Source organism: Abramis brama, assembly GCF_963993115.1.
Source record: "Abramis brama genome assembly, chromosome: 1".
Taxonomy (NCBI): Eukaryota; Metazoa; Chordata; class Actinopteri; order Cypriniformes; family Leuciscidae; genus Abramis; species Abramis brama.
Window position 1 is genome coordinate 25,895,383 of NC_139963.1, and position 21,466 is coordinate 25,916,848.

The 21,466-nt window shown below is 37.8% G+C and overlaps 1 protein-coding gene across 1 annotated transcript in view; it reads left to right on the forward strand.

The window, feature by feature from the left end:
• Window positions 1–844: 844 nt before the first annotated feature.
• The window catches only part of LOC311090589 (inactive phospholipase C-like protein 2), a 66,274-nt gene continuing 45,652 nt past the window's right edge, over window positions 845–21,466 (forward strand). Inside the window, exon 1 of the mRNA XM_084125965.1 lies at window positions 845–1,374. Within this exon, the coding sequence (XP_083982091.1) occupies window positions 1,081–1,374 (294 nt within the window). The 5' untranslated portion in view covers window positions 845–1,080. The remainder of the gene's footprint in view (window positions 1,375–21,466) is intronic.

Sequence of the window (21,466 nt, forward strand, 5' to 3'; positions counted from 1 at the left end):
ATAAAAAGATCTTTCATGATGTCTGCAATCAAAACATTTCAGTATGAACTCAAGCATTTATGATCAAATTCAGTCAATACACTGTAAAAAAAAATATTTACAGAAAAACACATTGTTTATAATATATAATAACACACAGTTATTATATCCTTAATAAAAAGTAATCAGGCTTGGAGAGAGCAATACAATTTTCCCCTGGTCTTGCCCAAAACTGTGTTTGATTTTACAAGGTTTTGACAACTTTATAATATAATAAAAAATATATTATACTTTGTTTGTTCCCTTATTTTCCCATGCAATTATGCATTTATTTATAAATCAAAACATCCATTGCTGCCTTTTTAAAAGGGGCAATTACTGGATAATTTCATGGTGCAGGCTACTTAAGTGTACCTCAGGCGGAGGCATTTGTTTATCATTTTCAGGCAGGCTGGAAGTCGCTGAGTAGCATGTTTAAATCAGCTCGTGTTTATGGATTTGAATGGTTCCGTTTAAGTGACATGACTGGGATAGTTTGCAAATCAAGTGGCAGGACCTGACTCTCCAAATGTGTTTTTAATCCAGTCACAACCATCTTCAGTCATCCTTGATTGGTTACGCATGAGAGACGCTGGAGGGACAGTACCGAAGTGACTGAACGCATACTGACAACACAGAGAAATCGGAAATCCTTCCATCACTGCTTATAGGGCGTCTGGCAATCAAACGACAGAACGAGGCTAATTGGCCCTCATAACCCTGTATTATCTCGGTGATTACGGACGCCTACCGGCAGAACACCGCGCGAACGCCATCTGTGCGCTTTATTTTCTCCTAGTGGCGACGAGGTGGTGAGAGAGAGAGAGAGAGAGAGAGAGAGAGGGAGGAGAGGGGAGTTTGAATCTATCCGCCCGCACAATCTATTCACCACCTCACTCGGTTGGCAGAGGACGTGCGGTGCCTTCTCTGTTCATGGATTTTACGGTTTCACGCGCACGCACAGGACTCCTATGGCTGTTTGTCTCGCCGTGGGCTCTTAAAATCACACGCTCACTCACTCCGATGGTGAGTTTTTTGGCGTAGCTAACGGCAGAGCGCGCGATGGCTGAGCCGCAGGCTTCCGAATCCGTGGCGGGACCCTTATACGAGCTCGTCTCCGAGGCGACCACTCCGACCCGGGACGCGGCGGCGGCATCGGGACTGAGCATCAGCGATACCTACCAGACATACCTGGACGTGTCGGCGGCTGCGCACCCGGTGTACGGGGCCGAAGGGGTATACTCTAACGGACGGGGCTACAGGGAACACAGCAGCCCTCGGATCGGTACCCGGAACCGCGACAGTTCTGCAGAGAGGTGCACCGGCACCGGGAATCCACCTTGCGGTATTATGAAGGTGAGTGAGTGTCATCACTTTGTTATTGACTGAGGACTTTCAGAGCTCTGCAGCGGTGCAAATGCCCACGGAACCGTCCACTGCAGGAAACACATTATGTAGCATTATCTTCTTAACTGTTTCGTTTGCCCTCCCCTGTTTAGGACTGTCCTCCTGACACGTTGGCTCAAAATCAAGTGAGATGCCTATGTAGAAGATTTTGGAATAGCCTATCTTATGGACATCTTATGCCCACTAAGAGAATGACAATTATTAGATAACCGATGTATCGATTTTTAGAGTTTTTTGATGAATATTTTGAGTAGGCCTAATAAATAATCAGTAGGCTGCAGCATTAAAAATATTGGCTACTACCCATTATGAATATTTGAATCATTTTAAGTATTTAATTGGTAGGCCTATTGTTTTTGCAATTTATATTTATGCATATTTCCTTAGGACTATTTTGAGTTATGCCTAAGCTTAAAACTTACTTGACCAAGTATGTAAAAAGTTTTTCATAATTAAATTAGTAATTTTCTTTTGTTAAACTAAACAATATATTTAAATAAGTAAGCTATACTTAGGTAAGCACCAAATGGCAGCACTTATCGGTAGACCTGATGTTAAAGAACTAATAACTGATTACCTATTGATCATATAGTGACTGATTACCTACAGTAGCCTATATTGATACCTATATTGATCAAACTAATTATGCAACCCATTCTAATGAGGAAACAGAAGTATTTTACGAGGTGCTACCAATGCCGATTTCGTATTGATTTGTATGATGTGATTTGTAGAAACGTATGATTTTTAGGAAAAAAGTAAGCACCCCTAAATCAAATCGTCAGTGGGACTTAAGTAGATAGTATTATAGTATGAAAAATGTGTGAATAGGATTCCGAATTCATATGAATTAGTTACTGATTCACCAAAACCTGAAAAAAATTGTTATGAATTGCCATGAAAGTGATCCCCACTGCATCCAAAATGCTGTCCAGGTAGGCATCTCATCAGATTTTGTCTGTCAGACGTTACAATCCTGGATCATAACGTGTTTTATTATTATTTTACTGATGTCTGTTAAGGTACTCAGAAACATATTTACATGACAGCTGTATAGCACAGATGACAGTGCAGTTCTGAACTTAAGCTGAACCTTAAGCAACGCAACGACTGGAAGGACAGCTGTCAAGTGGTGTTTTAATTGAAAACATTATTCATTATATTTTACAGAGGGCCTGAACCGCACAATTGGGTGAATTTTAATGGATTTCGGTGCAAACCAAAGGCTTTGGGGTTGGATCAATGAATTCAATACAACTGATTAATTGGCTTTACCATAGTCAACAATAGATGATGGAGTGGCTTAGTTGTCAAAGCACAATGCTGTTAGGAATCACTGCACTTATAATGTCAAGATTGTTCTTAGGTCAAAAGAGAGATGGAAGGAGAAAAAAGGTAAAGACTAAGTGTGAGGACAGTTGAAGACAAATTTCTTCACCCTTTATGTTTTAAAGCAGAGGCTGTTTTGCTCAGTGTGTGTGATTGTGGGTCGATGCTGCTGTTTGAGATGAACCAAAAGCCGAACGTCAAAATTGTCACTTGGTTGATTCACTTTGCTTAGCAACTGACACAAAACAGCATGGTACTCTCCCATTCCCTCAATTTATTGAATTCCTATGTGACTGTGTGGGTGTCTTGGCACCCACGAGAGGACCAGTGTGACAGGGAAACAAGTGAAGTGCCGACATCTGAGCTCTCAAAGTAGACTTGGTGTGATTTTGTGGTGGTTGTGTATAAGATTTAGCTGACTGGAAGTAAACAGTCTTTAATTAGGACACCCACTAAAACAGAATTTAAGTCTCAGATGGAGAATCAACATTCCTATAGGCTACATAAATCTCTGTTACCCAGTTGCTAGAAATCAACTAGCTGTCTTGCCATAGGGCTTCGTTTACTGCCCTAAGACCTATTTCTTCCCTGGTTGAAAGGGCCCCTATTGTGCTTTTTTTTTAATATTTCTTTTCATGCAATGTGTTATATAGCTGTTTGTGAATGTAAAAGGTCTGCAAAGTTTAAAAGATTTAAGCACGATAAATGGAGTTAATGACTGCCTGAAATGAGTCATCAGTAATTCTATAGTCTTATTTCCTGCATGAACATAAGTAGGTTTGTAATTGCATAATGCCATCCTATGGACTTCAATGGCCTAGAAGAATTTGGTTTGTGTTGTCGACATGTCAAATTCAGATATGGAAATGGCCGTTTCGTTTCCAACACACGCTGTAAGCAATAGACCAATCACAACAGACTGGGCCATCTGACCAATCAGAGCAGGCTCTCAGGAAAGTAGGGCTTTAGAAAGACTGAATTCTTTATCGAACCGTTTCTGGCACTGTGAGAAAAGAAAATTTGAGTGTTTATTGACCTTGAATGCATGTAAACCTATTGTAGGAGAAGCTTTAAAGTAGCATAATAGGGGAACTTTAAAGATGATTTTCCATCTATGCTTACAGCAGGTTGCAGAGAGTGTTTCCAGGTGTCATGCAATATGCTTTCGTATAGTATGAGATGTTAAAAGTGACAGTCTAGCAGAACAACTTGTCCTTAGCTAAAACTCTGTTAGTTAAACTTGCTACAACAGATTCTCCAGTCAAACCGCCCAGGGCCAAAGCAATCCAGCGATCCAGATAGGAGAATCTGTCTTGCTTTTTAGCTTTCCTTCTCCTCACCTCCGCTCTGAGTCTTGCCTTATCTTTTTAGGCCCAAGGCTTTTGCATTGATCTTACTAGTAAAATGGGATTAGGTTACTATAACCTGTGTGGGCAGTTATCCTGATTCCTGACTGAGGGGCTGTTCACACATAACACGTTTTTCCATTCCACTGCGCTACTTTTCCATTGTTTTTCAATGTAAATGCGCTAGATGGACGTCTCTAACTGTTGCGCTCACGTCTTTTGCAGCGTCTCTTTCTAAAAATGCTCAAGTTCACAAAGTTGACAAAGATGTTCAACCTGTAAAAAAATCCATCTCTAGACCTAGCGCTATTTTTCGTTACACTGACCTGCGTCTCGCATTTTTAACAGCAGAAACATGTTCTGTGTAAACCGGCCCTAAGACTGTAGAAGTTGTTTAGGAGGGCGATAGATGCATTGCATCATCCTTGAAGTATAATGATTGACGGCTATAAATCTCTGAGGTGTCAGTCACAAATGTGTCATAAATCACAGCTTAAAAAAACAAACCTGCATTAGTGACATTTCCGTTGGTAATCAATTCACCATCTTTCTTATGAGTTCATATCGCCGCCCAGAGAATAGCGGTGGGTAATTTTTATCAATAGTATGCGAGAAAGTGAAAGGGAGAGGGTTGTGTGTGGGTTGTTGTGCGCTTGGTTGAGTGAACACAGGAGCATTTAATCAAATCAGATGCTGTTAAACCGAGCAAATGTCATTGACAAATGGAAAAATATCTAGACTCGGTAGCAATGTGCACGCCTCTGCATATTAGGAAACAACAGGTGAAGTCAGGCCACGGCATACTAACAAACGTGACATTTTCTGATGATGTTATTACAAATCACACGCCTAGTGTTTATATGATTGAGTTGGTGTCAAGCAGACATTATGAAATTAATAAGCAGCTGACTTATGGCTGTATAATGGCTTTAGGCTGTAGTTTATTGTAAGGTTAGTTGATAAGGGAGGAAGGAGACGGGAAACGGCGAACGTTTAGCACAAACACAAAACGAAAGTAAAGCGTCAGCCCCTCGCGGACGACTGTCGCAGAAACATAAACAAAACACAATGTAAAGTGCATGCCTGGTCCTCTCTCGTCCTTCACTGTCGTCGCTCCTCCTTTTATCCTCCCTGAACTCATTAACGCTCGCGTCACTGACCTTGCTCCGTTCCCACAGCTCTCGGACTCGTCCTAATTGCCACATTTATATTGTTCACATATGCTAATGTACCTGTACATTGACTTCTTTTAGGAGTGTTAGCTCCCTCACAAATGTGTCTAATGTGTCAAGTGTGTAGTCTAGACAGAAATGAGAATAAATTGAGGCTTTTGCTGACGTTTCATGTTTCCAGAACTTTGTCTTAAGAAAAAATATCCCTCGTAATTTCACGTGTCTATTCTAGAGTTTCAGAAGAGATCTCAAAAAATGCCCCACACTTGCCAAAGAAGCTTCAAACTCATTTCTCATCAGATTCTTCCAATATCTTTATTTATCTCTGTTTTTATTTATTTTGTTATTGTTCTGTGTGCTTCAGTGTTTTTTTCTAACTAAACAACTAAAATGTGTTTTAATAGTTTTAGTTAATGAAAATAACTCAAATAACAAAATTCCAGTCCTGAGAATAAATGCACTGCTGGTATAAACAGTCCACTCAAATCCCTGCTCCATCATTGATTTTCTTGAGTGTGGTAATGGATTTGGGGCATAGATGGCTTTCCTTTTGGTGTCATCTGGGGAGAAGCTCTCAGGTCGGTTGTCTGGAGGTTTTGAGATTAGAATGGCTGGAGGAATTTGCGTGTTGGATAAACCCTCTGCTGAATCTGATGTGGGTGTGCTGAGGTGGTCTGCGGGGCCACACCGTGTGTTATGATAATGCTGCTTCCGCTAAGCTAATTTGTGCAGAGTACCACTCCATCTGCCCTGCACATAATGGGGGTTGACTTCAGTGTTGTTAGGCTGTCTCTGTTCATGTTCATTGTAAGTAAAGAGTTCATATGAAAGTGACATTTGGGAAACACGCATAGATGCCGAATAAGAGTATGCTGGGAATCTGGGTCACTGGTCTCTGGAGTTCACACATACGCTTTAGTGGAAACATCAAATACACTCAGGCTTTCTGCGAGTGTGTGAAGCTTTGTCTAGTCATGGATTTCCATGATCAATCATCAAACATATTTGTTGTTTGAGGGATCTCTATATTAGTCTTGTTATCACAATCAGTGTGCAGGATTTAAAGATCGTATGTTAAGGATATATGTGTGTTATGTCTCGGTGTAACAGTCCAGTCGATCAACATTTAAAAATTTTCACCAGGCTCCCGAAAGTTGCCAGAAGGACGTGTTCACTTGTCAGCATTACATAACACCTGGATCTTGGATCAGCTGCAGAGCACACTCAGTGTGTGTGTGTGTGTTTGTGTGTGGCCTGGTAAACCTACAAAGATGGCAATATCAGAAATCCTTGTCCTTGGGGACATTTTTTGGTCCACAATGAAGAAAATCGCTTTTAAGTCATACAAAGTGATGTTTTTCTTTTTTTTAATGTAAAAAATGCAGAAAGTTTTGTGTGATGGGTAGGTTTAGGGGTAGGATTAGTGTAAGGGGATAGAATAAAGTCTGTCTAGAATAGAGTTTGTCAGTATAAAAAACATTATGTCTATGGAAAGTCCCCCTAAAACATGAAAACATAACGTGTGTGTGTGTGTGTGTGTGTGTGTGTGAATATGTGTATAAAATGGCAACTGACATGAAATAATTTTGGGTAGTTGACATGATACAATATAATCCATCTAATTAAATATAAACAGATTTTTATAATTTTAATAATTATATATATATATATATATATATATATATATATATATATTATACATACATATATACATATTAAAGAAATACATTTATTATTTCAGCAAGGACACATTTAATTGATCAAAATTATAGACATTCATAATTTTTGCAAATATTTCAAAGTTATTTTAAACTCAACAAATCCTGAGAAAAGTTCATCAAGATTTCCACAAAAATAATAAGCAGCATAACTGTTTTTGCAGCATTTTTGATCAAATTAATGCAGCCCTGGTGAGCATAAGAGACTATAAAATTAAAATAAAAAATCATATCCCTTTTGAAACATATTGTAATGTTTTATATTATATTTTAAAATGTCATTAGAAAGTCGGTAGATACATTATGAATATGCATATTACTACTTAAAACGGTTTATATTTCTTTCTCACGTTTTTCTTTTATGCATAATCAGCACAGCTTTTTTTTTTTTGAGAGAGAGAGAAAGACAGACAGACAGACAGTGCATCTGTGAGTCTGTTGTTCATGGTGTGAAATCTGGGCATACTCTCTCTCCTCTTCCCAGAAATGACCTCATGTGTACCAGATTGGGACCCTTCTTTCTTTCTCTCTTTCTCCTCTCACCTCCCCCCAACAAGTGTGTTTCCCCTCACCCCCCTCTCAGGAAGTGGCTCTGTTATTCAAAAGCTATACTTTCAATCTAGTATCCCAGAGACCAGTGAGGCCGTGATGAAACTGAATACTCATCTAGCTGGAGCGAAACAGTGTTCCAATGACAGTGTTTTTCTCACTCATAATGCTTTTGCATCTGGTGTGTGTTAGTTAGATGTTGTTCTGGCGAACTAGCACTAGCATTATGCCAAAACAAAGCCACGTCCCTGCTGACAAAACGACGCTTAAAAAACAGATTAAGTTGGTTTTGCTGGTCTTGCTGGTTTTGTAGCCTATCCAAGCTGCCAAACGCAGCATAAACCATCAAACCAGACCAGTGTAACCACTGTAGGCTTGTTTAAGCTATTTATTTGCACTATGTACTTCTCTGAAAGCCACAGACTCCTTTATTGCATACTATTTGCATTTGCAATGTATATGTTAGCATAAAGCTAAATTCGTTTGCTTACAAATAAATATTACTTTACACAAGTATGCATACATACTTAGTATGCACTGCAATTCTGGCCTATACAATAAGCTGATCATTATTTTCATGTTATTGCTTTTGAAAAGGGTGATATTTAAAATGTCTAAATAAATAATAAAATAAAACACTACCATGTGTTATTGTATACTGTGATTTAAGACACACCTTTTCTAATTTTGTGTACCACTGTATGGATAGTGTGCCAACTGGCACAGTCCACACCATAGTCTTGAATTCAGTTAAGGTGGTCATGAAATTCTCAGAGTCATTTAGTTGCTCTGGAGGTTCATTTAACACAAAAATTTACACCCTGTCCTGGATGCTTTCTTTCTGTTCTTGTCTGTGTTGTGTTCCCATTGTTTCTCAGGAAGGTAGGTAGATGAGATATCTGGGTGTAAACTCATACCAATCATTGTACACTTATTTCATGCATACACAACTGAAAGGTAATTCAAGAAAGCCATTTTCCCCTCTTTCCAAGCCTGTCCTCTTTTTGCCTGCCGCTCCTGGCAGCAGGTAAGGCAGCTGGCTGCAGGCCCAGTTTGTGGCACTTTTTCATCGACTCTGATCCTCTGTGCGAAGCTCAGTATATCACATGCTACAAATTACCACAGTGACTTCATTGAAAAGGCAGGAGCTGTTTACATCCATTGTAAGTCTATCGGGCTGACCACACATCTGTCATCTCCTCAACCAACGGACTGGGCTCATGAAGACTGGCTTTAACATAGGGACTGTGGGATTTCATCGCTATTGGTAGACGATTGCATTTCAGTCATGAAGATTCAGTCACTTAGTGTAGAGCAGTGCATTAGATTTTCACCTGAAACTGATTGTTTTGGCAAACTTTAGGCTCTATGACTGTTTTGATTTTATTTCTCAAAATAATATTTTTTTGTCATTGTGACTGTTTCATATTTTAAATATATTATTTACATTTGTTATTTTTTACTCTGATGCTTCCATTATGTGCATATTGAATATATTCCTCTTAAAACTTGTCCCATATATATAGCATTGGATTTATTTAAGTAAATCTGTTAATGAACTGATTTAAAAAAGAAAAGTTCCAACATTTCGCAATATTTAGCTGCTGATCATTGCCATGATATTTGATTCGCAAAAAATTATGAATCAGTTATTTTTAATTAGTCAAAAGGATTTACAGTACAGCCTCGAACTCGACTAATGCCGAGGTCACACTTGACTTTAAAGGGACACCAGGCAAGTCTGAGTGTTTTTTCTCTACGAAGCTCCCCCTAGTGTCTGGTAGTAAATGCTTTCAAACACTCTGTCGTAAAAACGAACTGTTGTCCCTCCCCCCTCGCCACGAGCAACCCAGCTGATCAGCTGTCAACCCAGCTGAGCAGAGGAACCGGCTATTTCAAAACCAATTACTGTAGGTCTACCGAGGCAAGTAAAGCAATATTTTCTTTCCAACTGATGGCGATTTTTTTTTATTTTTTATTTTATTGTTGTCATGCATACTCTTATTTTTACCGGGAACGAACGATATGAACGAGGCGAACTACTGCTTTGGTGTTTGTTTGTTTTTGGGAGAATGGGCATGAGCATAAATATATATATATATATATCGGAGGCTAATATTTGTCTAAAGTTATATTAGTAACGTCTATAAGTTAATCTGGTAGAATGATGGTTTACCTTTGCTCGTCTAAAACATCAGAACGTTTTTTCTAGCTCGATCATGATATGTGCAACATGTTTATTGTCTATTATCAGACGCGTTGACTTAGTGACATAAAATAAAAGTGTAAGTTACACAAATAAAACCGACAGAGGAACGGCCAAACATCTACAGAAATCAAACGTGTTTGCTAATGACAATGCTAACATCAAAGTTATAGTATCTATAGCGTACTAGTAAGCCCGTAACAGACAGCGATCATAATAAAAACCTTTACAGACAATAGCAAACATCTTGAGGTCGCAATTACTTGAAATTTAAATATTAAACACAGTTTATTCCAAAGATACTTACAAGTGCAACAGCAGGATCAGCATCCGTTTTGCAGGCTTCTGTTTCTCTCAGTTCTCCCCATTCTGAAAAAGCCGGTCCGATATTTACTCGAGTCTGACTTCTTGCTCGGTCAGTCTCCCGTTTCCTCTTTCATTGGTCCTCCGACAAAGATTTCATAGCTTTCTGCATCTTTTTTACAGCCTCAGCCATAACTCAATCTATCGTTGCCCTTTGCTTATAGCTAGCCGGTGCTTGAATGGGGGCGTGTACGTGTGCAGTGCCGTCAAGCAATTCGTTACATCGCGAGACCTGATATCACGCGATACTCCCTGACGACGACCCGCCGGCCCAAAGTTGCAAGTGAGTTTTTTCCACTCTCGGGCACCAGGGGGGTGCGAAACCACCACCATTCAACTCGAAATAAGTAATATAACCAATCCACTGACTCCAAAGCTGTTCAGTTAAGGTTAAAAAGTTACCTAGAGCACCTTTAGCACACAAATGTCTTTGGACGCTGCAACTATTGTGATATAACGCTTTATGTTTTTTAGAACCATAAGTTCAACATATAACACTTAATGAGTTCACACTTACAGATAATTAGATCAGAGTAAAGTAGCATGCGTATATGGAGTGCTGTCCGAGGGGAGGGCTCCGAGCTCGGAATTTGGCCCAAACCTAGAGTACTCCGCCGGTATTTCTGGTTAGGAAAGTAACCAGGCGAGTGTGAGGAGACGGGGTGGTGGAGGGATGCTGAAAACTGTCAAGGAACATAGGTGAGTCGACTGTGTATATATCCTCCAATCATTTTGCTGATTGGGTAGACATGTTGATTACTGATTGTTGACAGCTGGTTGAAATGACGTGAAGATTGGATAGATCATTTGAACGTGTACCTCCCGAACTTTGTTAATAAAACATCATATAATTATAAATCCAAAAAGTAAAAATATACAATCTACTGTACATTACTGCAAAAAGTTTGCATTCTTTTAATTCATTTATTAAGAGGTCACATTGTGATATATTGATCTTCTATTGGCCACACGTCTTCATGTGATACGAATTCGCAGGTCAGGGTTCATTAGACTTGAACTTTGGAATGCTGCAAAATCCCAAACTTCTTTGCATGAGCTTGCATTTCCGGTCTCCTCACATGCAGTCACTTACGTTTTAATGCAAGTCAGTAGAACAAAAATTGTAGTGTGATTGCCACTTTAGCCATTGGAATCAGACTCACTCAGTGAGTGAATCATTCAGAGCTGTTACTAAGTTCACATCTGACTCCCTGTGTATGTTCTCGACTCAGTTTTATATTAGGGTGCATTCTAGTTTTTGTTGTTACCCCTGTGTAAAATACACAAAGGTAACAAAAAAATACCTTTGTGTTCATTTGTACATCCAAACACTGAGCAACTGCCATGCTTCGCTCGTTTGCAAGCCATGATGTCTCTCGAAGAAAAATGATTCGGACGATGATTCGGCTGTGCAGTTCCGCCTGGCCTTGAACATGGGCTGGCATATGCAAATTTTTGGAGGCGTACATATTAATGATCCCGACTGTTGCGTCACAGTCGGTGTTATGTGGAGATTCGCCTATTTTTCAGGGGTGTTTTTCAAAAACGAGATTTAAATAAGAAGGAGAAAACAATGGTGTTTGAGACTCACTGTATGTCATGTCCATGTACTGAACTCTTGTTATGCCATGTAACTATGCCAAGATAAATTCAATTTCAAATTCTAGGGCACCTTTAAAAGAAAGCCCATTGTCTTTCTGCCATTGTTAAATGATTTTTTCAATCTGTGATTCTCAGCATAAAATTCAATGAATCATTCATCAATTTCATACGTAATTATATCCATCCATCAAGTTTTGTGAGCAGAAAGTCAGGTGTCAGTAAATAGTGAGAGAGCATGATGACAGAGAGAGAGAGTCCCTAGAAAGGGAACAGATTTATCCTCTTTCATTAAAACCCCATCTAACATTCCAGCTGATTGGACTGTTTACTCTCGACTTCTCATGCATTCGCATCTTCTCTCATTTTTTTCCCTGTCATTCTGTCACATGATGAAGTCTTGCCTGGATGAGGAGTGCATGAGGCACGGAGGAAGTTGGCTGGCTTTCGAAAAGAAAAAAAACAGGAAATGAGAGTTATCAGCTCATATCAGATCATGTTTCAGCACTGTATGTGTTTGTGGTTGTCACAAGCATGGAAATCAATGTATCTTTGCCTGTAGGCTGCTTGTAGCTCTGTTTTATTTTTTGTCGTCATTTGCATTGTAGATGATTCTTGAAAGTCACATCACTGCTTAACAAAAACATTATAGCAATAGTCACCCCAAAATGAAAGTCATATTACTTTAGAAATGTTAAAGCAGGGATCCAGACTGTGATTAAAATAGTTGCAAAAATGCAACTAAAATAAACATTTGCAACACTAATTTAAAATCTTGCTATTGCCAGTCCTGTGAGGTGGCACGGCCATATGTCCAATTCTTAAAAAAATGACTCTTATGAACTGGTTCTTTTTAATGAGTCAGTCAGAAAGATTCGCAAAACAGCCTTACACTGGTTTGTGAGTCATTAATGTGAATATGACTCAATCAGTGGTTGAATCACTCAGAGCCCTCACTGGTTTCACAACTGACTCCCTCACTGAACTCAACTGGAGTACTTTTTTGGTCTGATTCAAAATGAATCATTGCATTTGACAGCTAAAGGATTTTAGCTCCTAAATATTTCATTTTTGGAGCCAGTTGCGCACTAGTCATTTTTTAAGTCTGGAGCCCTGATTAAAAGGATAGTTCACCCAAAAGTGGAAACTGTGTCATTTACTCATGTTCTTGTTAATGCAGATACGATCCAGACTGTGAACAAAATGGTTGTAAATGCAACTAAACATAAACATTTGCAACAAATATTTTAAATCTTGTTGCTCTTGGCGATCCTGTAAGGTGGCATTATTTTTTTTAGAGTGCGTGCCAGTGTTTACTTATCACATAAACACAGCTCAGTGCATTACGTCTAATTCTAGAAAAAAAATACTCTTATGAACTGTTTCTTTTTAACCAGTCAGTCAGAAAGATTCACAAAACTCTTCAGAGGCAGAGCCCTTACTAATTTCACACCTGACTCGTTCACTAAACCATGAGTAATTTTTCCGTCATGTGCGATTTAAAATGGATCATTTGATGATCGTTTCATGTTCGAACCAATTACTCCATATTAATTTCTTCAGGTGTGGTCACTTTTAGCCTCAAATTTCAAACCCAGTTTGCCAAATAAGTAAGAAAACCTCAACACCCATAATGCACTGGGCATGTTGCTGTCCAAGGCCACTCCCATCAGTCTGCTATAAATACGCATTTACAGTCAAATTACCGCCTTACTTAGTAGGAAATTCTTCTTAGCAAACTTTTATTCATAATGGTGTCGACTTGTATTGTTCCCGGGTGCAAAAATTCAAAGGATAAACGTTTAGCGAGAGTGAGTTACTTTCGGTTTCCAGTGAAGGATCGAGTGCGTTGCAGACAGTGGCTAAAGGCTTCAATGAATCGAAAATACGGAGAGAAAGCCATGACGGAAAATCTACAAATCCGTGTTTGTAGTCAACATTTCAAACCGGATGAGCATGAACACAGTGTTTTATGCCATGAACTATTCTGTTAAAAATCCTCTGTCAATCCGTCTTTGGACGGGAATACAAAAATGCGGAAGTATAATCTGTAGTTTTCAAAAAAGCCCTGGAGCTGTCAAAAAGTCAATTGTCATCTTTTGCTGACAAAAAAATGTGAATTTCTCGGTCCTGGTAACACGGAGAATGAGTAAACATTGTTCTTTTACATATACTACGGACAACATAACAATACAAAGTGGGTTAAAATTCTGCAAAGTTACATGAACTAACAATGAGCAATACTTTATTAATTTATTAATCGTTGCCAATGGCCAAAATTACTGATACATCTTTCAAATCCGGTTGAATTTGTTAACATTTTTTAATGCACTGTGAACTAAGAATAATAAATGCTTTAAGAAATATATTGCTCATCGTAAATATTAGCTAATGCATTAATCAATGTTCACAAATGAGACCTTATTGTAAAGTGTTACCATAACTTCTGTGTGAGCAATGAATCATACATCTCTACGCTATTGACAATATACTTTTTTTTTGCACGCAAAATCCACTGAAATTCCATTATTCATAATGTGACCACACCTTAAAGAGATAATTCACCCAAAAATGAAAGCTGCCATTGACTTTTTATACAATTTTGTAGTCCTGCTTGTATTTGTAGTTATTTACTCTTAACTGGTGACCGAACATGCATACACACATAGAGCACATGTGGGTGAATTCATCAGATCAGTAGCTGCAGGGTAAGTTTATCTGTGCTGTGTAGACTCTTGGCTCCGCACCCTAAAGGCACTTGTTCCCACAGGGTAGAGTAAAGAACAGTGGGAACACTCAAACACTCTTTAAAAGTCCCGAAGACACAATCTTGATAGTACGCCAACCCTCTCAGCCAGGCGTCTGGCTCAAATTCAGACTAGTGAATGAGGCTGTAGTGATTAGACTGATCTCAGAACAGATCTGAAAATGTGAGTCATCGTGATTAAGGCCGCCATCCACCAACCTGACAACCTCAACGCAAATTCCCTGTTTATGTGTGTGTGTTATATGTTGTACCTGGCACTGTGCTAGAAAGAGCACTGTTCCCATGTTAGTAATAAGGCACTGTGTGTCTGTGCCTGATATATAAAGTAGACATACATACTTTTAATGTTTTATTACTTTAAGTTTTATTAGTAATAAATTTGCCCTGTCCTCCTGTGTTTGCAGGCTGTGTTACGATCACATTAGACTTGTATTTCTGTTCTATAAATGTTTCCCAAAACAGTCCAGACTAGTTTTGCTCTGTTTTTATTTTAACTAAAAAAAAAGACATCATTTCAATGAAATAAAAAATACCTGAAGGAAGATCAAACTTCATAAACACCTCAAAACAAGGCAGCATGCAAAGCTGAATTTTCTTACTCCAGTCTTCAGTGTCACATGCTCCTTCAGAAATCATTCTAATATGATGATTTGATGATCAAGAAACATTTCTGATTATTTTTATCAATGTTGAAAAAGGTTGTGCTCCAATATTTTTGTGGAAATGGTGATACTTTTTCAGAATTCTAATGGAAAGTTTAATGAATCCGCATTTATTTACATGTATTCAATTTGTTAAAGCATTTATTAAATAGAAATCATTTGAAACATTATAAATGTCTCTTTTTGATAAATTTAATGCATCCACGATGAATAAAAGTATTTCTTTCCACACATGTTTGAATGCTTTGATATCACATGAATAAATTACATATTTCAATTTATTAAAATATAAAACAATTATTTTAAATTGTAATAATATTTCACAATAATAGTCTTTTTACTGATTTTTTTTTATCAAATAAATGCAGCCTTTGTGAGCAGCATATGTGCATATTTTCAAAAGTGACATGCTGTATACAGTATATAAATACACATGGATGGATGGATTGATGGATGGATGGATAGATAGATGGATAGATATATAGATAGATAGATAGATGGATAGATAGATAGATAGATAGATAGACAGACAGACAGACAGACAGACAGACCAATGCCAAAGACTTGATGATTTGCAAAACTGCCAATTTGCTAGATCACTAAATAGAAATCTAGATAAATAATGCCTTTAACACCTTATAAACCTGTCAGCTTTCCCTTCAGTAGTTTGTTTTAAAGTGCAAGAGTTCTAAATCCGTCTCTGGTACAATCGGCTGTAGTTAAGCTTGGTTCTTTGTTGCCAAAGCAGAGCTCTGTCCTCGCTTTCTCTCTACTCAAGGTGCCAGTACTGCTGGTACACAGATGGCTTCGATACGATGGCATCTAGTGCCATGAAAGTGGAGGAGGCGTGCACATGCTGTGTGTGTGTGCACACATTGTGTGTAGGATTTGGTTGTGTGCAAATGGAAATAGCATCCTTGTTTTGGGCTGTCATGTTGATTCAATCTGTTGCTCAAGGTTTTTGCTTGCTGGGATCCTGTGCAGTGAGCCTTGTTTGTGTGTGTGTGTGTGTTAGAGAGTTTCTCTTCAGCAGTGGAGTGAAATTATTCTGTGCATTGGAATCTGGTGTTAAACTGTGCCAGTACTGAACTCAAGACAGTTCCTAAAAAAATTCTGAGAGACCGTCCACAGACAACTACCTGAGGGGCAAAATCCTGTTGGCAGATCAGCCGCAGCTTTCTGGAACATTTCTTGTGTTGAGCCCTATGCTGGCGGCTTTTGGTGCTGTTTATACTTGTTAAAATGATCAGATTACAGCCCACTTGCAGTTGTTTTAGGATATATCAAGCGTAGCGTCAGTTCTGGCAGGTCACGTTAGTCAAGCTCGCATCAGCTGACTCTCAGCTGATACATGTCTACCTATAGCAATGCAACGCCTATCACTGTATACATATCTAAGCTCCTTCAGTATTATCAGCAGCTATCGCGTTTCTCAGGTGCTAATTACCCTCCTCCATCCCCAGCTCCCCCTCTCGTCCAGTCAGGATTTGGCATTCTGATTCCCCTTGAATCAGAATAAATTGTACTTTAAAATCTTGAATTAATGATATCTGCAATATATTCATGTTGGTTCTGTTCTGTTTACCCTAAGGGTATTGCTGCTCTCCCTGCTCTTATCCATGCTAGGCTGCATGGATGCGCAGGGAGTTCTCGCCCAGAACAGAACCATACTGCCAATCCAAACCGTATGCTAAATGTCAATCGTATTTGACGATAGTGGTCCTGACAGAAATGTTATTAATGCTAGATTACTCTGAAGTCTGTGAACAACATTTGTAGGAGTTTTATGTGAGAAGGATGCACTGATGTTAAAACACTGGCTCAAATATCGATAATTATTTTCATGTTATGGGTTTATATGGCCAAATAAAATTTTAGAATATTTTGTCTAAATTAAAAAAAAAAAAAAACACTATAAAAGCAACAAAGTGCTACAAGTACATTTAAGAATTCACTTTTTGGTGCATTTTGATACTTTGTTTGTTGTGTGTTATTTGTGCAATTGAGAGGTTCATTTCAACTGAACCTACCATTGGCCTCAGAGAGAGAGAGGAAGAGGACTGCTCACCATTCCATTGGTGCTTTTATTTCCATTTACAAAACATATTGACCACAGTGACACACCCTGCCACTGAGAGACTGAGCATGTGCTGTCAACTTCATGCATCAATGTCTCTCTGTAATTCTTTCTGGTTTCTACAGTGCAATGTTAATACGGCAGTTAATACGGCAACCTGTGAACATCTTAATATTTTCAGCAGACTTTTCAGCAATCATTATTTATCTTGTTACTTAATTGCTCTCACGTATTTAAAACATGTCACTGCTGCTAATTGGAAGACGTAAAATACAGTAAAAATGTCTGTCACACAAGTAAAAATTATATTTTATATATATTTTAACAATACGATAACAATATCGTTTTTACTCTGCAGTGTAATGCATAAAAAATGGCATGCAGGGCTGAGGGATTATGAAATTTAATGGTTGAATTCATGCTTAAGCATCTAAAATTACTATAACTCCAAAAAGTTTGTCTTAATGCTCTCATAGTAGGATCATTAGTCAAATGACAGTCTTCTTTAGGTTTTTTGATGGGAAAATTAAGAAACCATTTTAAAATCATCGCAAATTTCACAATGTTGCTTATTTTATTTGCACAATCATTACCAGTCCTATTGTGTATGTCTTTCAACTGTGCCTGTCCTCCCCAAACATCTGTGTTTAACTCAGCTGTCAGTACCAAATTTGTGCTTGCCTCATTCCCATTAAAAATCAGTTATTATCTAATGTCCCTCTCCAATAGTCTGGAACATTGACTGTATCATAGAGTTGAGACTTGAGTTATTAGTTGCAAAATGTTGCACAGATTCACTACACTTTGATTCAGAAATGAATGAAATAATCACAGTTTGTTTGTAAATCCGTGTGTACTACAAATATCACACATTGTGACTGAAATCCTAGAGTCACATCTAGATACACTACAAATGTTTGTGGTTTGTAACTAAAAAAAGAAAAGAAATCAATACTTTTATTCAGCAAAGATGACAGTAAAGACATTTATAATGTTACTAAATATGTATTTCCAATAAATCCTATTCTTTTAAGCTGTCTATGTGTCAAAGAATCCTGAAAAAAGAATGTATCACATATTAAGCTGCACAACTGTTTTCAACATTGATAATAATAAATGTATCTTGAGCATCAAATCATCATATTAGAATGATTTCTGAAGGATCATGTGACACTGAAGACTGGAGTAATGATGCTGAAAGTTCAGCTTAGACATCACAGGAATAAATTTAATTTTAAAATATAATTTTACTATATTTCTGATCAAATAAATGCAGCCTTAACTGGTGAGCATAAGGGCATAATTTGAAAGCATAATCTTTCAAAAACAAAAACCGACCCTAATCATTTATTCATTTTTACAGCTCTGTGTGTAATTGATCTTTTTCAGGATAAAGACTAAACTAGACTCATTTAGTTTTTGTCTCCATGTTTTCTAGAGTGGACTTTGGGAATTTGTGATCATTCCAATAGTTAGTGAAGCTAACGGGACAATTAATCTGTGTCTCAAATTTCCCCCTCCCACACAGAAGTAATATTTTAACCCATGATTTAATAATTTTAGGTCCCAGTATGACAGACAGACAAACGTTGATTTAAAAGAAAAGAAAACAAATTGCCAGAGAGAGGAAGTAGTAAACAATTGAATAGATTATTGCAGCTGGCCTTTTATTTCTGAATAGAAGAGTTTGTTGTTCTGTTTTTTCTCTATTTGTTGTGTGAGTCACAACTTCCTCACCTCCCCTGCTCCCCGTCAGCCGTGTGTGTGTGTGTGTGTGTGTGTGTGTGTGTGTGTGTGTGTTTAGTGGGAAGGATGTTATCCTGAGGGATCTCAGCTGCATTCTAGCCTTTATTGCAGCATCTCAATGTGTGTGTGTGTGTGTGTGTGTGTGTGTGTGTGTGTGTGTGTGTGTGTGTGTGTGTGTGAAAAATGTGCATATCAAGTTGAGAACTTGAGGACTTGTTGATAAGGATGCTGACTGTAGGCATTTATGTGTGTTAATGTTTGCTTCAGAGATGTATTTGTTATTGTGTGATTTCTCTAGGATGAACAGTGATTCAGATCTTTCTAAGACGCACACACACACTTGTGGGTGTTTGTAGATGATTTTCTCAGGCAGAAGCAACTGAAGACCATTTAAACAGCAAAATATGTATTTGATATTTGATGTATTTGATTTTTTTTTTAAATGCACTGAAAATGACTAATTATTATAAAGAGAGCGAGAAAGAGATTGTGCAGTGCACTAGGTGTGTTTTATTTTTGTAATTTCCTTGACCATAAACAATGTCATAAGCAGGCATGCATGGGACATGCACGTGTAGATTTCCGTGGAGTCAGAATGCTGTCATTTACCAAGGTGTACACATCTCCAGCCCCTTGTGGGTTCATTTAGCAAATATTTCAGCCAATTTGTGTTTTCCACTAAGAGTGTAGTACAGCTCTGTTTAACACATTTTACCATGTTTAAATTAATTTTGCATAATTTTCTCCCAGAATCAGCCCAGAAACTGTGAGAATCATAAGTATTCAGACACATGCAAAGCTGTTGGATAGCTGTCAGTGAGCAAACGTGTGAGATGAAGAACAGATAACTTGCAGGGCTTTACTAGATGCGCACACGTGTGTACACACATATGTAGTTGGCTTTTGTTTTATCCCAACAAGTTGTAGCCTTTGTGTGTGGACTGGAAAGTAAAAATGAATAATGGTGACCTGTAATTAGAATATCCCCTTGCGCGCACACGCACCATCTGTTTAATCTTTTCCTTAGTTTGTATATGATGAATATTCACATGTAGGGAGGTGTGCTGACAGAGAGAGGAAAGGAGACAAGATGAGGGAACTGAGAGAGAAATCAAAGGAAAAGGATTTTAAATTAGAGGATTAACATATTCAATCAGATTAGGGAGCCATTTACCAAACATTAGTGCAAATACACATAGTAAATTGCCATACACTTAGTGCAGATTGCCCTGATAAGAGTTGGGGTTGCATGGTCTATGAAAAAGTACTGTGGTAGAAAAGAATTACTGTGTTTTATCATCATTTCGCAAATTTCAGTACTTGACCGGACAACAACTGTTCAGCAACCCAAAGTTAAGTGTTGACATCTAAGTGTTTTAACCATACTTACTTCCATATTTTTTTACATTACCATTCAAACGTTTGGGGTCAGTACGATTTTTTTAATGTTTTTGAAAGAATGCTAACCAATGCTGCTTTTTCCCCTTCAAAAACACAGTAAAAACACTAATAATATTATTATAATTTAAAATAACTATTTTCTATTAAAATAAATGTTTAAATGTAATTTATTCATGTGAATTTTCAGCATCATTACCCCAGTCACATGATCCTTCAGAAATCATTCTAATATGATGATTTGATGATCAAGATTTTTTTTAATATATATATAATATCAATGTTGAAAACAGTTGTGCTGCTTAATATATTTTTTCAAGATTCTTGATTGAAACAATGTAAAAGCCTTTACTTACACTTTTAATGCACCCTTGCCTTGCTGAGTAAAAAGTATTAATTTCTTTAAAAAATGTACTGACCCCAGACTTTTGAGCGGTAGTGTGTATAACTTTTTCATTTTGTAATTGATTTATAAATCAAATCCTAAAGTAATTTACTCTCTTTGCATGGTGTAATTCAGCTATCTTCTAAGATCAACAATTATGAAATGTTGTGTTTTTGTACTCATACTTATGTAGTCTGTTTCTGTTTGCCTTATACTTACTAAAAACTGAAATTACAGTATTGGGGAAATGTCTTTTCAGCTCATTAAGTTATAGTCCTGTAAATGAGAAACATTTGTTTGTGTAAAAGTGTGTTTGTGTGTGTGTGTGTGTGTGTGTGTGTGTGTCTCCTGGTAAACCCTACATTACGAGGACAAAATGTCCCAACAAAGATGGCAATATCCGAAATCCTTGTCCTTGTGGGGACATCTTTGGTTTCCATGAGGAAAACAGCTTATAAATCATACTGTCTTTTGAAAATGTAAAAATGCAGAAAGTTTTGGTTGATGGGTAGGTTTAGGGGTAGGGTTAGTCTAAGGGGAGAAATATACAGTTTGTACAGTATATAAACCAGTATGTCTATGGAAAGTCCCCACAAAACATGAAAACACAACGTGTGTGGGTGTGATTGTAATTGTGAGTGGTTGTGAACATTAGCAGTGACATACAGTACACTTCCTTTTCAGATATTATTTTCCTACAGATTGCTGATCTATACATCATCAG